Here is a 17,398-nt window from a genome sequence, read left to right on the forward strand (position 1 = left end):
TGCGCGACCATCGACGATTACCTCTTTCCGAGAGGTTGTGTATCTCGACGCGACCAGGCCCATCGAGCTCTGCTGACCTTTATGGACCAAACAGATCTGGCCACCCGTCTATAAGCGTTCCTTTTGTGTGTGTGTGTGTGTGTGTGTGTGTGTGTGTGTGTGTGTGTGTGTGTGTGTGTGTGCGCGCGTGTGTGTGTGTGTGTGTGTGTGTGTGTGTGTGCGCGCGTGTGTGTGTGTGTGTGTGTGTGTGTGTGTGTGTGTGTGTGTGTGTGGTGTGTGTGTGTGTGTGTGTGTTTACCTATTTTTGTCCAAGTCTTCGTCAATTTTTTTTCTTCACTTTCCTATCTCCTTTCCTCTTTTTCTCCTCCTAACTTCCTTTCCTCTGTCTCTTCCCTCCTCCCGAAAGAGCAGGCAGGCGTTGTGCCCCTCTTGGTGGCAGTTGCCAGCTTGCTCTCTCCCTCTTTTTTCTGTGTCCTTGTGCTTGTATGTATACAAATCAAATAAATAATATAAATAAATCCCCTTCAGAAATGGCCCATACATGAGATACGGGAAAGGCCGCGTTGCTAGCGACAACGTTAGCTGACATTTTTGTATAAACTGCAGCCTCACTGCCCTGCATTTCGATAGACGCGCAAGTGCTCGAGGCCCGTGTACTTAGATTACGTCCCGCGTAATCATATCGTCGTTGTGGGATGTTGAACGCGAACAATTGCTAAAATAGCACACACAAAAGTCACCAATCATGCAAGAAGACTAGTCATGTAGATTTTGAGCGTTGCCAGCAATTTTGCGAAAAATCTGCCAGAATTTGCAAAATAGCCAGATTTCTCGGCTTGTGTTGTTGCGTGTTGCCTTCATTCGTCCTTCCTATTCACTAGGAAGTCACGATAAATTGATTCTATTTGCCGCATGTCAGTACAGGGGTATTTATAAGTGCAATAAAACTATTTATTCCCGCTGCCTTGCTTTAAAAATTTATGTGAATTACCGGTATTTACCAGAACATTATCGGAAAATGGCTTGCATACTAATGTACATGCAAATCACACAGAAATAATGCCTTAATAACAAATAATAGCCTTACTGTATTGGAGCACCCCTTGGAACATAGGAGCATAAAGCGTTAGCGTAATTTGCCTAGCAACAAATTTTCGTAAGCTAGAGTGGAAGTCCTAAAGGCATTCACTCCGTAAATATAACAAGTAATTTGAAATCAGCACAAATAATAGCATATCTGTGCTAAGAATTGTAAAATATGATGTACAAGTAGATAAATTGGTTTCAATAGCCACATCCGCCCCTTAGGGCACCTTGGAAAACGTGTACCAGTGCTGTGGCGTAGTTGCGAAAGTGTGGTACTGCGTACGTGGAAGCGCACGTCATTTCAATGTTATGCTGGAATTATACTGAAGCAAAACCACAGAGACACATAGTAAGTCATTGTCAAACGAAAAAGACGCGCCTAGAAATAAGGGAACCCTGCATTAATCTCGGTTTACATTCAATGAAGCACCTGCAATGAATATTGTACTTACCAGTTGCCGTTTCTCCTCCCAACTGAGGTAGCATGCTTAAAACAGATCGGCACACGTGTGCCTGTATTGTGCGGATATTTTCTGTGCTTGTAGGGATTGTGACATGCTCAGAGGCGTCGCTGCTCCCTGAATGTACCGATCCACTATCCTTCTTTTATGACAACACTGTATAACTGCAGATCTGGTAATGTCAAGCATTAGTGTTGTGCGATGCATAATTTTTCTGTGCTTTATTTGCGGCCACACTAGTTGGATTTTTCATGTCTTGTTGGCGAAAAAAAAATTTTTTTTAGTTATCAGTAGTCGTCCTGTTTTCATTCGTAAACATTCGAAAAATATTCGGTGCACTCCGCCCTTGGTTCTCATTATTCGAATTGGCTTCGAAGTTGAAAATTTCGCAATTGCACACCCCTAATACACTACATTTCTCTCACCTTAACAGCATGGCTCCGTAGTGAAAGATGCAAGTTCGCGCGCTTCTTGAAAATAGGCCTGATGTAACTCTTTGCGGCACTGTAACGTCTGCCTTGAAAAATAGTGGCTTGTGTTCGTGCGAAACCTGCAGGAAGGAAATAACAAGCAAGAGTCATTTAAAAAATTAAACCATCTCCCGCTAAATGGGACCACGAGGCGATGCGAAGCCGGAGCACTTGCACGATCGCGTTCCGTTGGCTTTCGTTGGGCATGCTACCGACCTCGCGTCGTGGAACGCGAACAGGAACCCTACGCGCGTCGTGTCTTCCCTCTAGCCTTGCCGTTAATTCTCACAGGGCAAGCGAGGAACGCGGTCGTCAGCCGCGCGAGGGGGGGAGAGCGTAGGAGGAGAGAGGGGGAGGGGACGCGCATGCGCTGGCGCTCATCGAGGCGTTGCGCAGGAGAGGGGCGATTCGAGAGAGGCGATGTGAAGCAGCGTTTCGGCATGTCGAGCCTGCGTTTCAGAGTGGGAGTGGAGAGGGGTAGAGAGGGGGAAGGGAGAGAGAGGAAGTGGAGAGGGGAAGTGGGAGAGAGGGAGTGGAAATTGGAAGTTGAGGAGGTGTGTGGAGAGGAGGTATGTGGAGCGGGTTTGCGCATGCGCAGTAAGGGTGGTCACGCCGCACACCACCACCGGTTTGAGCTCCGCTAAAAGATGCTTCGCATCTAAAAAAAATTGGCCACGTATCTGCGTGTTTCACTGGAAATGTCGTCGAAAGACGATAGTCTTCTGCCGGCCGTACTAGATGAGTCCTGGTCTCATCCACGAACAATCGTGATGCTGTTCTCGTACCATTTGGGGAGAGTCTAGCCACTGCCATGTGGCAGTGGCTATATGAGCTTGTGCAGGACCCAGGTGTGTGTGGGAAATATGAGCTTGTGCAGAACCCAGGGTCACTGCCATGTGGCAGCACCATATCGTCGGCACAGGGCTTTTTCGTGCATAGCGTCGCAATTTCAGCGCAGCCTAAGGAACACTAGGGTTTTTAGAATTACGTATCTATGTATTTTATACTAAATGAACACACCACCTAATACTTACGTATTGATGTTGCGCCTCAGATATGGTTATATTTGCTTTTTGATCGACAATGTTCACAACTATGAATGCAGCTACCAGTTCAAGATGGCTGGGCGTTCAGCAAGTGCTTAAACTTTGGCCAGGTGGCTGAATCGTGTGACAGACAGACAGACCAAAATTTTTGCGTTCAAGTATCCCAAGAAAGACTATCATCTTTAAAAAAACGCCAGGCCTGCGCGGAACACGCAGCGCAGTCACAGCGAAAGCTGGAAGAGCGGCCTTTCTAGAGCCCGTTGTAAACTCTCTTGGAACAACTAAAACAAATACACTTGCAGAGTACCCACTACGCCATTAATACTCATAGTTCTTGTGAAGTTGGGGAACACCCGCTATGCCCTTATTAGTCATTCTGCGGAGAAGCCAGGTTCTCGCTACACTTCTGTGAGACATTATGTACACTTTGTTGATGCTGTGGCTGATGACGATTCTGAGCCCATTGTAATGGGTGAGAAGCTTTAAACAACCCATTCATTGCGAAATTCGCATTTTGTGACGCCTGGTTGTTATTTTAACGCGATAGCGTAAAAGAGCTCATTTAGCTGAAATTCTGGTGTCGGCGTCGGTGGTTGTGAGCGAAAAATCAGCGTTGTCAGTCAGCGAAAATTCGAAAACGATGCAAATAATGCAATAATTAAAAAAACCTTTGGTTCCAGTGGGAATCGAACCCCAGTGTTCTGCGTGGCAAGCAAGTGTTCTACCAAAGCGGCAAGCCCGTGCTCGAAATTCCTTCGGAAGAAATAAACGCAATATGAATGTTATGTAGTCCGAGGAGTGTCATTTACACGTGTAATATTGCGCGGCAGATGCGTAGAATCACACCAGGCGTCCAAACATGTGAATTGCGCACCGAGTGGTGAGTTTGAAGACCCACCAATTGCAAAGCACAGAGGCATAGCTAATTATCGTTATCGACAACAGCATCAACAACGTATGCAGTTGCACGGGAGCGCGTGTTGCCTTACGGACGCGTATTGGGTACCTCGCCAACTAGGTCATAGTGGGCACTTCGCAACTGCACATTCATTAAGCTTTCTAGGATAGCTTGAAAGGGCCAATTTACAGGCGCGCTGACGTTCGTTTCTTCCTTTCGTTCCTTTCGTTCCTTCGCTGACGTTCCTTTCGTCCACCGAGAAGCAAAGCAAGGCTGGCGATTGGGAGCGATGCGGACAGCGTCTGATTAGGCTATGGTGTTCTACTCTTGAAAACGAAGCTCAAGCGTCCTCCAAGTTTTTACTCTCCTACCACGCTATATTTGTGGTTTTGGGACGTAAAACCCCAGATATTATTGTTCGCACGCTATATTGTGTATGTTACCGCGATTCCTTGCCCGACATTAGGCCTGTATAGGGATTTTTTGCGAACAAGTTTTAAGCACTGGCGTGACTCTCTGGTGGAATACTCGGCTACCACAGAGATGGCCCAGGTTCATATCCAATCCAGTCCTACATATTTTCTTTCTTATTAGAAGCTTGCTCCTTATGCTCGCGCCTTGTCCGTCGGCGGCGTGTACACTCTCCGGTGATTTCAAGAATGCTCACTAGATGGCGCGCCGCCGCTCAAGGCGGCGCACACCACGCTCGGCGCATGCGCTAGCTAGATAGGTGACCGCTAGAGGGCCGCGCCTCTCGTTTGGCGTAGAGTCACTAGAAAATTTTCAGAGTATCGCATATGTTTTCCGCGCGCCGCCGTCGACGCGATTGGCTTACTCGCATCACGTGACCTCTCGCCGCCATATCCCTTCCACGCGCTTTGGGTGCAGGCGCGTTCAATGCAGAGCGTGGCCGGACATTTAGCAGTACCACAGTCCCTACAAGTACTTCGCCGCATTTTTAAACGCGCCTTGCAGACAGGGCGTAAGAAATTTTTTCGGGAGGGTGGTGGCACCTCCTTGATCTGATGTGGGGGCCTGGCAGGCAGATGTGGTCGAGTGGCATTTCGTGCTATGTATGCCACAGGAAAAAAATTGGGGGGGGGGGGGGGGGGCACGGGCCCCGGTGTGCCGCCCCCTTGCTACGCCACTGCATGCAGATTCCAGAGAGTAGCTCACCATCAATCTAACATTACTGGTGAGCTACTCTGGGAATCTCGTTAATTTTTCCATGCCGTGTGGGAAAAATTAATGTCAAAGAGCGCCGTTCTACGTGGCTGCATATAGTTGGTCGGAATGAATTCGCCCCCCTCTAAGAACACACCTTCCTACAGTGAACTACACAAACTTTGCTGGAGAAGATCTCATGCGACAGGATACTTCACCTTTTCGGTTCGCTATGGTCAGCGATATTGAAAACAATATATACCTTTCTATTTGTTCGGCTGTTTGTATCTCGATCTGTTGAACAGATTACGTATGCTATTCGAGTTATAAGCGTGTAACGCACGAAAGGGAAATTAAAGATTTATTAAAATAATAACTGTTTATTGGTATACCTTGAATTCAATTGTGGCATGATCATTTGCCATTGCGCAAAACAGAAGCGTGGAACTCTGTTGATAAACTTGGTATAAGGCAATGTTATTAATCGCAGTTTTATATTAGTTGCCAAAAAAATGTTGCTAATGCTGCATTGCGCCGAGCGTACCCCTAAGATACTGTTTAGTGGGTGAGAAATGGTCACAGCAAAAAAAAAAAAAAGAAAAGCAGATCCCACGCATTGCGGGAGTCGATTTTATGCCAGCCCTATGTCTATATACGTACTGTGTAGCAGAAGCTTTAAAATATTCCGGATGTGCTATTTCTGATGAAAAGAACAAAAAGCACCGTGCCGATGAAGTTTTAATAAAAGTGCATTTCATGAAAAAAAAAAAAAGATGCAGCAATGCAGAAACCGAACCCCAGCTGTTTACCCGCTGGCAACGCAAAAAAAAAAACTGTTTGTCGGAACACAGCAAAATATTTGCAAATGCACTGCAACGTTGGGAATATTAAGGAGAAAAGAAATAGTAAATGAAACAGTTATGTAGTGATGTCAATCATTTTCGATGGCCTATTTTCTACGTGTCGCAAGATAAGACGCACCTTACCTACCGCACGCCGATTCGCCCATGCGTGTGGCTGCTGGCGTTGCGAATCAAGACATAAATGCGTCGCGCACAACTTCCAATTACCGTAAACACACAACTTCTATTACACATAACAACCAGTTGAACAGCAAGCATGGTGGCAAGGTATGCGTCAGCGATCAGTCGCTGACGCATACCTTGCCAAGACGCAATGTTGAATGTTCTCGATGTTGTTCGATAATGTTCTCGAGTGGGTTATGAATTGAACCTGAACACCGACTGCAAAGCTAGCGCAAACAGTCAATATTCACCAAGTGTCGAAGTAAATGGCATCTCGCACGATGTCACTGCGCTAATGTAACTATGTTTTCAGCTCCGGACCTAGCGAACACACCCGGGCGTGACACGAAAAGAGACTGATGAAGCCATGAAGCGAGTTCGCGAGCACATGGCAGTATTCGCCGCACGTTTCATTAGTTACACCGATAACCGCGCAGTCGATCCATAACTGTCGATGAGTCGAAATCACTTCTAATATCCTCTTCAATAAACACACACACATAATGCCGTTCCGCCGAGCGTAACACGGCACCGAGACGAAAAGATCGATCACTTCTCAACACACGCTAGCAATGCGCCGGACGGTCTGGAAGGGAAATGGCCGCCGCCGTCCAATGTTGCCCGCGTGCAGCCTACCTTTGCGGTACTCTGATTTTCCGGTGACTAGTTTGGCGCGCTTCTTTTTTCTTCGCCGGGAGCTCACTCGGTGAACAGAGGGCGGCGCCTCTCGTTCGGCGCTCGCGTTTGGCGCGCTTGCTTTCTCTTTGCCGGGAGCTCACTTAGTGAACACTCTTCATTGCCGCTCCGCAGCATGAACACCCCAGCCGAGGCAGCACTGAGGCGGGTTCGCAACGCAGCAGCAGCTCGGGCTCGCCGCCAAGACATGCCTCGGTGTCAGAGCCCGGGTCGCCCGATAGCGATGCAGGACTAATGTATATATAACATCTGTCAATCTTTATATTCATGGTAAAGGAATGTGTACAAAGGATTCGCGGGTAACCCATCATCTCCGAGAAGATCCTCTAGAAGATCGATCGTGATAGATAGATATGATCGAGTGATTTTTTAGATTTTTAGATATAGATAGAGCGGTTGCGGGCACCGGCGGCGATTTTATTATTCAGAAATCGGCTGTTGCTGTGATCGCATAACAGCAAAATAATTTTTGCGCGCTTGTGCAATATTTGCTGATGTCACTCAATTTTCCTGGCGCTGCTGGCAAACATACATTAGGCAAAGATCACGTTTTAACGCTGGCAATCGCTGCCCAATAAAAATGCACAGGGGTGTCGTACAAACAAATCGGTAGTTCGCAAGGTCATCTGGTATGATTTATCTTATTCAATCTTCCTTTGTCTCTTGCCCACGTCCACCGTGTATCTGCACGTCTCTAACACGCACACTGGTTACAGTCCACTCTACAGGATGTGTGGCTACGTCACGTTGGGCTTCTAATGCTACGTTTGTGAAGCTCACTTAGTGCCGCTAGCATGAACACCCCAGCCGAGGCAGCACTGAGGCCGCAACGCAGCAGCAGCTCGGGCTCGCCGCCAAGACCCTGCGGTGAGAGCTGAGGACTAATGTATATATAACGCTGTCACATCTATATATCATGGTAAAGGAATGTGTACAAAGGATTCGCGGGTAACCCGATCATCTCCGAGCAAGCTCCTCTAACATCATTCACTTCGTGGATAGGGCAGTGATTTTTTAGTTTTTTTCTCATTTCGCGACAAAGCGGTTGCGGGCACCGGCGGCGGCGGACTATTCAGAAATCGGCTGTTGCTGTGATCGCATAACAGCTGTCGCTGCAATAATTTGCTTGCCACTTGTGCAATATTTGCTGAGTCACTCAATTTTCCTGGCGCTGCTGGCAAAACGTACATTAGGCAAAGATCACGTTTTAACCCTTCCAATCGCTGCCCAGTAAAAATAGCACGCGGGTGTCGTACAAACAAATCCGTAGTTCGAAAGGTCATCTGGTATGATTTATCTTAAGTTTCAATCTTCCTTTGTCTCTTGCCCACGTCCCATCTCTATCAGCGTGCTGGTATCGGCTAAATCACACTGGTGACCACTACCTGTTAGTGCAAGTCGGTGCGATACATTGTGCTCTTCTTTTTTTAAGTAAACGGCCTGCTGCACGTGTAACCACTACCTTGCGCAAACCACGTCTGAATGCCTGGGGACATCCCCTGCTATTTTAGAATCTTCCGATAATACTTTGTGCCCAACGCGAACAGGGTTTATTCGGGAACTAACCTGGCGACCAACGATAATGCTGGAATATTCGGTGCCGCATGTATAAATGACGGCAAGCCTTACTGCTGATCAGATAACCCACGACCGACGTCTGTGCTTTCCGCTTTTGCTGTACTTTGAGTGTTGCTTCTTTTGCTGGGCACAAGTTCGTCGAATAAAGCGTTTCATCATTACCATCAGCTGTTTACGTTCTTCACCGTCACAATAACAGAAAGCGTGGTGGCCCGTGGCTGCCTGTTTTGTGCGCAACCACGGACGTGTGCTCCACCGCAAACGCACCATCGTTGCCATGCGGTAGTCTTCTCCGCAGTGAGTGAGTGAGTGAAACAACTTCATTCTGTCCAAGGAGACGCGAGTTAACTCAACGTCACCTGGTTAGGCCCACTCGGGGACCATCAGGTTAAACCTGACGGCCCTCGCGCGGGCTCTCAAATCATCCGCAGTGAAAAAAAAAAGTCGCGAAGTCACACGGTTCTTCATGTATCTCCCTGAGACAACTGGAAAGCGAAGACCATCTCCTTATCACCATCCTTTTCATCCGAGTGTATTATATTGATCCTTCCTCGCCCCCCCCCCCTTCCCCCCCTCTGGCCCCACTGAAAGCTTTCCGTGCCTAACCTTGTTTTGCACTGCCTCGGGGATATGAGGCATTGCAAGTTTTTTGCACCTCACGCGGTTTTGCACGGCCTCCGTGATCGGCCTATCCTTTGACCAAGCGACGATGTCGTGCGATTACATTATCATGTGACATCATGTAGTGCCGTGATCGTCACGTGATATTGACGTCACGATGACATCACAAATTCTGACGAGCTGTGGCGTCATGATGACGTCACGTAGTGACGTTAATGCATAGAAATGCGCCGTGTAAATGCTTGAGAAGATAGTGACTTTAAGGCGCTCACGTGGCTACGAGCGCAGTTCAAATAAAGCAAAGCTTACATGACGGTCATGAAGAACATTTAGCGAAGTAGACACTTCGCAAAGTTTTGGCATCACTTGTAATTTCTTAGAAGTCAGCGCACAACCCTGGCTTCAACCTTTGAATTTCGCGCTTAGCTTTGTACAAAAGCCCATCTTGTGCTTAGACATCGTAAATGAAAGAAATAATGTCCATTACCTTCGCTGTATTTGAAAGCGTGAGCTGCAGTTATGCACGGATTTATCTTTGTAAGCCTGTTCGTACGTGCTTCACAGTCGAGAGGAAGCTAGGAAACTGACGCGTCCACAGACGAAAGGAGTGCCATAGGAACGACAACTCGTCTGAAGGACATACGTCATCTTCACGTGCGTTTGCTTAGTTTTCCAGTAAATTACGAAATAGAATTAAACCCCGTTCGTGGACTCAAAAGCAAATGTTACAGCGAAAAAAACTGGTTGTCAGTTTGTTATTCGGGCAATAATTCTATCAAAGGGCTCCTGACGCAAAAATTTTCCGTTGTCGTTTTTATTTGCGTCAAATGAAAGGCCAAGCCCTCAGGAGCCCAGAACGTGTCCCTTTCAGCACATAGCTATTGCCATGGAATGGCCATAAAATCCTATAGTTACGCAATATGATAATATGTTCTAAAACGCATAATTTTAACATGTCACGGGAAAATTCTGTTTAGATCCTACTTATACATTGTCATTCGACGCTCGAGCAACAATAATCTCTTCAAGGCATGCAGATGTCATCGGCTAGTTGCTGTCCGCCGATGATGATGAGGTTGCGTCGCCTTGCGTACCTGCTGTGATATTAAGTACTTGGAGCGTTACCTAACTACAGTTTAGTTTATGTAAGTTTACGTACATGATAATGTTTTTTGTTCAATGAATTAAATTGTTAATCGTTTTTTTTTTCTCGTGAAATGCTTCTTCTGTGGACTTGCGTGTCCTGAATACAATGCAAAACATGTGCTTACCCATTTGTTCTGGGCCGTTGTAGTCGGTCACCGGGTAGCCGAGCCATTGGCCCGCTTTCAAGAAAATAGAAACAAGCTTTGTTTGCGTGACGGACAGCGTTACTGGCACTTTTCCTTTGCTGCCTCGGAATCCTGAAATGAAAGAAACACCAGGAGCCTTACAGGAGCCATATTTCACGGAAAGGGTTATGTTGCCTAAGTCTAATAAAACGAACGATTGCTTACGGATTTCATTCACCTCTCTTACTGCTGCTGCTGCTGCTGTGTTCCCGAGTTTTAAACATAAAGCAGCGCACTCACAATTCCACGTACAGGTATTTATTATCTCTACTACTACTACACATGTGCTGATAACCGCATCTGTGTTTACGGAGTTACGGTTATGACCCAAACAGTGCTGTGAAAATGCACCTTGTTTCGCAAATATCTTGTTTGAAACTCGTTATTCGTGAAAATGGTATAAACCTTAATATTGTAACACTGCTTCTTTCTTCCAGATCAAGTGTCGTGTATGTAATTTGTAATCCCTGTTCACGTCACCTACTGTAATTCCGTGAAATTAACACCTTTTCCTTTATTGCGCTAGCAATTCCATAGCCAATCTCAGCGGCTTCTTACCGTCGCCATTCCGTGTATGTATAAGTATCTATCTATCTATCTATCTATCTTATCTATCTATCTATCTATCTATCTATCTATCTATCTATCTATCTATCTATCTATCTATCTATCTATCTATCTATCTATCTATCTATCTATCTATCTATCTATCTATCTATCTATCTATCTATCTATCTATCTATCTATCTATCTATCTATTTCGCAAAGAAAAATAGTGCAGAAGAAAACGTTTCCTAAGCGCGTGACCGCGGACTAGAACCTGTGACACCTTGCTCCAAAGCGCGAAGCTTTAAACCCCTAAGCCACACACGCATACTTCTTCCGGTATAGTAACGGCGAGCTATTTATATGCGCCATTTAGAGTTGGTGGTACGCAGATCTGTGAGGTGCTTCACCGTGGCCGAGGCTTGTTCACTATCGCCCGCAAAATGGAGCAACAGAGCAAGAGGCATGCTCTTTAAAGGCAGTTGCCTCTACCGTGTTTCGTCGCGCCGCAGGGATATAGGAGCCGGAGGGCGTCCGTACTTAGACGTACATGGTGTGGTCGCCTGTGCTCGCGCCCTAATCTCTAGAGGGGGTTCAACAGATGGTTCATAGTTTTGTACTTGTGCTCTCATCGTGAAAGTTTGCGTCGAAGCCATAGAAATCTTCGTTCATAGGTCACTTCGCTCACTCCAGCGGGCGCGTTTGCTAAAGGAGTGAGCCTCTAGCCTTCCTTCGTGTAAGATCCCAATTCGTTGGTATCGCATTCATTCCTTCGCTCTTGCGGAAAAACATTTTTTTCGTTGCAGTTCATGAAGATTAATACATTTTCAAGTGCCAGGAGGCCACAATCCGTAAATTAGATATGTACGCCATCTAGGTAATTAAGAACCGCTTTATTTTTGTGGCTGCTTGCTCAGCTTACGAATTGCTCTACCATGCATTAAACTTGTTCAGAAAAAATGATGCTTCACTTGCTCATCACTGCTGCCCAAGCGGGATGTATCTATGTCTCTGCAACACGACGTCCACTGCTGCGTGCAAAGACATGCATGAACTCTGAATACAGTTCGTACCAACGGCAGCGATCAGCCCAGTTTTGAAAATAGTTTCTACGACCCCTCACGCGGCAATGAAGTGTTGCATACGGACTTTACTGCATTTATTTTTTTTTTCTTTTGCTGGTGCTGGCGTCGTAACTTTCATGTACTGGATACTGCTCCTCGCTAGAATTCCAGTCAAAACGCTTTGCTTCGAAGCGTTCTGTATAGCCAAGCGCACTAATTAGGTTTGAGAACTGGGCAAGTTCGTATTGATTTATGGGGAGTATAAGCAAACAGCGCAAATAAGACGAGGTCTGAAGAAGACAAGCAGATTAGATACGGTCCTCGTGAGATTTTATTTGCGCTGTTTGTATTCGCCATGATCTAAGTAGTTCAGAAAAAATATATAGAAAGTGCCTCGTCAGTTGTTTGTGCATAAGGTGCGGCACCCTTTATCTGCTGTCGTCAACCCTTGACACGAGAGTACAATAGCACTGCAGGGTGATGCGTCTGAAGCTATATATATGGGTCACTGAATAGGTGTACGCTGGTATTTTCAGCTTGCACACCAATACGGACTCGTCCACCTGTTTTGTCGCACACAACACGCCATCTTTATTTATTTGTTTACAGAGACGGGCAAGTTCGCCGTCTGTGTTCATGACAAAGAGTAGACCTCTGGCTTAGTAATTCTGTTTAAGGTGGCGGTATAGTCAGCGCAGAACCACAAGGTGTTGTCTATTCTCCTTACAGGTACCGCAGTGGAAGACAAATACCACTTGTCCAAGTACCACGCAAGTACTTACAATATACTTACACTTGTCTTCCGACAGGGTACACACAAGTATCATGTCGGAAGACAGGCTTATTCGCAAGATTTACACTAACACAGCTAACGGAGTCACCGAAACAAAAATGATGATGATGACGACTTTTCACATCGATTAAAATAAAAAAAAGATGGCTGATCCCTCTGTCGTACGAATTGGTATAACACGAAAGTGGTCGTTGCTTAGAGTGCATTGGTTTATTACAATGTCTACTGTTGTTTGGCAGATATGTATAGCACCGCTTGACGTGGACGCACTCACGTTCACGCCTAATGACACAGCTCCGTACCGACGACTAACGCCCATGATCATAATTTAACCCTTGCGGTAACTGAAGTTCTTAACATATACGTGGAAACCGCATATGGGGGGGGGGGTGAATTCCGCGCAAATATGGCATCAACAAGCACATAATAAACACTGATACTCAATATGCACTCCTTCAAAGCGTCGTGAAAAGCGAAGAGAAACGCTACGCGCGCTGTGTCTTGCCTCTAGCATGGCTCCTCAAAGGGCGAGCGGGGAACGCGGTTCGACTACGTGCGACAGCCAGGCGAGCATCGCAGAGGTATTTTTCTGCATGGGTGAATGCTAAGGTTGAGGCTTGGGCTAAAGCCACCACCTCGCGGTGTGTTAAAGCGTTGACGGAATCAGACGTCTATTGGAAACGCGCCGAATGGGACGGTCGTAGCAACGGTGCGTTTTCTTTTTTTTTTTCTAGAGCTTGGTGGCACACATGTCACCACCTGGCTATAAAGGAGACGTTCATGGCATTTTCCATCCATCCAAGAGCACTGTGAGAGTAAAGTGTGAAAGGGAAAAGGTGCGTTCATGTAGCCTCCATTATGTGTTTGACGGTAGCTCAGTGGGCTAAACGCCCGCCAGCCATCTTCTCGGACCGAGAGGTCATGGGTTCCGCTCCTGTCAACGGAGTATTTTTTCTTCGCCACTTGATGGCGTTCATTTTGCTGACGTATTTCCGTGCCGGAAGTACGTCACGGAAATCTTGGTGGACCCCGCCATAAAACACATTCGTGTCAAAATAATTTTACCAGCAAAACGTATATTCATACATATTCACATGCAGAAGCAATGGCACATGTTATACTGAAGCCTGTTCATGTATGGCTTCGTCGTTGTCGACCCTTGTCTTCCTCACGGAGTGGGCCCCTCTGCTGCCTTCTGACACTACCCCGCGGAGTAAAAGCGCCGAACTGCTGCTTCTCACCGAACTACAGATGTCGAGGGCAAATATGGCTTCAGTCGCGCAACCTGCACAGTACAGGCGATGGTGGCTTTGACTGCGCTGAATCGACGACTCGCTGTATTTCATATGTGAGGTCAGCGACCTGGCATAGGACTTCGCGTGGTCATGCGTATTGGGCAACGACTTTTCGTAGAGGCTAATAAGACGTTATAAGGTCACAACAGTACAAGTGCACCAGGTGAATTCTAGGCGTCTTTGTGGCGGCAATCATGCAGGTCTGCTTGAGAGGCTGGAGGTCTGTTGTGCTGCGTCGGATCGTGCTATGGCATTGCGAGCGTATGTGACAGGTGAGCTTGCACCAACGGAAAAACTGCGTCAGGAGGCAGTGCTGCCTAACTTCTATAATTAGAACCAACACATAAGAAAGCCAAGGAAAGCATAGGGGATGTTATCTGTCGTAATTATGACGTAAATGTGAAGAAAGTAGACGAAACGATAAGTTGCCGCTGGCAGGGAGCGAACCTGCGACCTTCGAATAACGCGTCCGATTCTCTACCACTAAGCTACAGCGGCGGTCATCGTCCCATCCACTTTACGGGGTTACGAGAGCACCCAGACGTAGGCGGATATAGATAGATAGATAGATAGATAGATATGATAGATAGATAGATAGATAGATAGATAGATAGATAGATCGATAATAGATAGATAGATAGATAGATAGATAGATAGATAGATAGATAGATAGATAGATAGATAGATAGATGGATACATGGATAGATAGATGGATACATGGATAGATAGATAGATAGATAGATAGATAGATAGATAGATAGATAGATAGATAGATAGATAGATAGATAGATAGATAGATAGATAGATAGATAGATAGATAGATAGATAGATAGATAGATAGATAGATAGATAGATAGATAGATAGATAGATAGATAGATAGATAGATAGATAGATAGATAAAAACAATCAAAGTGATTTTGGTTCGCTATGAAATGCTCTGCATTTAGAAACTGACTAAACACCGTCTCTGTCGGCATTTACCCACCGTACATATGCAGTAGTACACCAAGTGGTTAAGCAATAAGTTCGCAAGCAGCAGCCACAAGCCAATAGCTAACCGCAAGTATCCTCTAGTGGGTGCAATGGAATCGTACTGTAAAGAGCGTTGAATCGTTTGTTCAATTATTCTGTTTAATTCGACCTAATCTGCCCAGATTCCTTTTCTGTGCTTTTGTGCAATACAACCGGGATTTTGATACCAGAAGTATACCGTGCTGTGTGTGAATTGTAGAAATTAGACGTTCATCATTTTTATGTACCTTGTGATTCCCACGCATTCTTGGTCCAAATAGCAAACGCTGCTAAAGGCAGATCCATAATATCTAGGTGTTTACTGACGATCATAATACCATACTCACGCCTGTCGGGATTGGGGCCCATATAATTCTCGTATTTCTTGAAATAGGGAAGCACATTTTCGTATGACCAGTTGTAGGCGCCGTACTCATACTGCCAATGGTCGAAGTCTCTTCGATTACCACGAACGTGCATTTGAAAGTTGATCACGCTGGAACCACCGAGTACCTTGCCACGGGCCCAGATGCACCTCTGCAAATAACATATGTATATCTACACATAATTCGAACAAATTATATATCAGAACAGTTGAGCCTTTAAAGGAGTTTCGACGTCTAACAGAAAAACGTCACAGTTTCACCGCAAGGGCAAAGTAATGAATGCGATAGCAACAAATTGTAGTGTTTCACGAAGTGAGGCTGGCAGCTAACTGTTTTGTATTCGATCTCGCGTAACTACAAAACGCTGGTGTAAGAGAATACGGCCGCTCCAGGGAGATGCTCTCCGCATATTCACTTCGCGTTGAGAGCGCAGCACGTAGAGGGTATACGAGCAGCCCGCTGTGATGGCTTTCGAGATAGCGCGCGCGCCAGCGCTCTTAGATCCAAAGTTCAAGGTAGTGGCTGCTCGCGCCACAACACCCCCCCCCCCCCACTCGCTCCCCACCTCGCGTCTTTTTAGGGGCGAAGCTCCTTAAGGCGGCACCTGTTCGTCCCTCGTAGTCGTAGTCGTAGTATGCGTAACCAGTCGTAACGCTAGTACCAGATCTTGACCTCCAAGGTGGTGCCGGTGGGAGATTTTTCCTGTGCGTTGTTGAACAATAAAGAATTCGCAGCGTGCGCGTTAACTAAAGGCCGAATTCTTCTGTCTCTCATTCCCCATTAGCAGCCATTGGCATGTTCCAGTAGGAAACGTTAGTAGAAGTAGAAGTGTAAGTGTTAGCTAAAAGCCGACTTCTTCTTGTCTCTCATTCCCATTAGCAGCCATTGTTTACCTCCAATGTAGTGCCTGGTGAGATGTCTCCTGTGCGCGATGAAACAATAAAAATTTTGTTCAAAACGCCGTTGATTGATGAAATGAACCAACGAAAGACGCCAGATGTTTTCTAATAGCAAAACGAAAGAACGCCAGATGTTTCTAAAGCAAAACGAAAAGACGCCAGCTGCTTAACGAAAGACGCCAGATTTTTCTAAAGCAATGGTTTTCTAAACAATGAAAATTCACAGCGTACATGTAAAATTAAAGTGAGCTGCAAGTCGTCATAACTCATCGAACCTTTAGTATAAACGCGCCCGATCTCACGTCGGTGATGATGTACTGGGCAGAATTCACGGAAGATTCACGGTTTACCGATGAACCTCCGCAGCTTCGCCCACTCATCATCATTCACTCCGTGGATATGCTGTGATTTTTTTTCGTGGTTGTTAAAGACGGCGGTGCGCTTCCTGTATGCTTCGACGGCAGGCCTCCCGAGCGGGGTGATGATATCGTATGCACCCTGCGAGCGACGGAAACGGGCCGGATCGTTTGATCTCTGCTTCGGCCGCGTTCGTCGCCCCCGCTCGCGAGCTCTTACCCGCGGTAGAATAGCAATGCGCGGGGGATCTTATCAATTTGGACTTCATACGGGAAGGATATGACGGCGACAGCCACAGCGACGGCAAAACCCCGTCGAGACTGTCCATATAATTGCTATCGCAATAAAACTGGATGTCTGTGTGGCACTGCCTTTGAACAATACTAGTGATTTTATGTTCACTTGATCCTGTACCACTCAGTTGCAATATCGTGTCTTTCGAAGGCTTCTCTCTTTGCGAGCTATCCCTATATTGTCTATTATATGAGATGCGTGCATGTGCTCGGTCAAACAGAAAAAAACAGCGTGATGTTGTCACTGGCACTCCTTCCCCGAAAAGGAAGAGTGATAACGACATGCACAGGTGCACAGGTGTGCCATCCGCAGCGGCTGAGCCTGCGCGGCAAACACGCCGAACGCATTCTCCAATGCATTCCTTCCACCTGCCGAT

At 46.4% G+C, this 17,398-nt stretch overlaps 1 protein-coding gene across 1 annotated transcript in view; it reads right to left on the minus strand.

Moving 5' to 3' along the window:
- Positions 1-17,398, minus strand: part of LOC119374897 (4-pyridoxate dehydrogenase) — a 55,951-nt gene that overhangs the window by 26,711 nt on the left and 11,842 nt on the right. The window contains exons 3-5 of the mRNA XM_037645101.2: positions 15,434-15,623; positions 10,317-10,448; positions 1,973-2,097 (exon numbers count right to left, since the gene is read on the minus strand). Coding sequence (XP_037501029.1) covers positions 1,973-2,097; positions 10,317-10,448; positions 15,434-15,623 — 447 coding nt within the window. The remainder of the gene's footprint in view (positions 1-1,972; positions 2,098-10,316; positions 10,449-15,433; positions 15,624-17,398) is intronic.

Source organism: Rhipicephalus sanguineus, chromosome 11 (assembly GCF_013339695.2).
Source record: "Rhipicephalus sanguineus isolate Rsan-2018 chromosome 11, BIME_Rsan_1.4, whole genome shotgun sequence".
Classification (NCBI taxonomy): domain Eukaryota; kingdom Metazoa; phylum Arthropoda; class Arachnida; order Ixodida; family Ixodidae; genus Rhipicephalus; species Rhipicephalus sanguineus.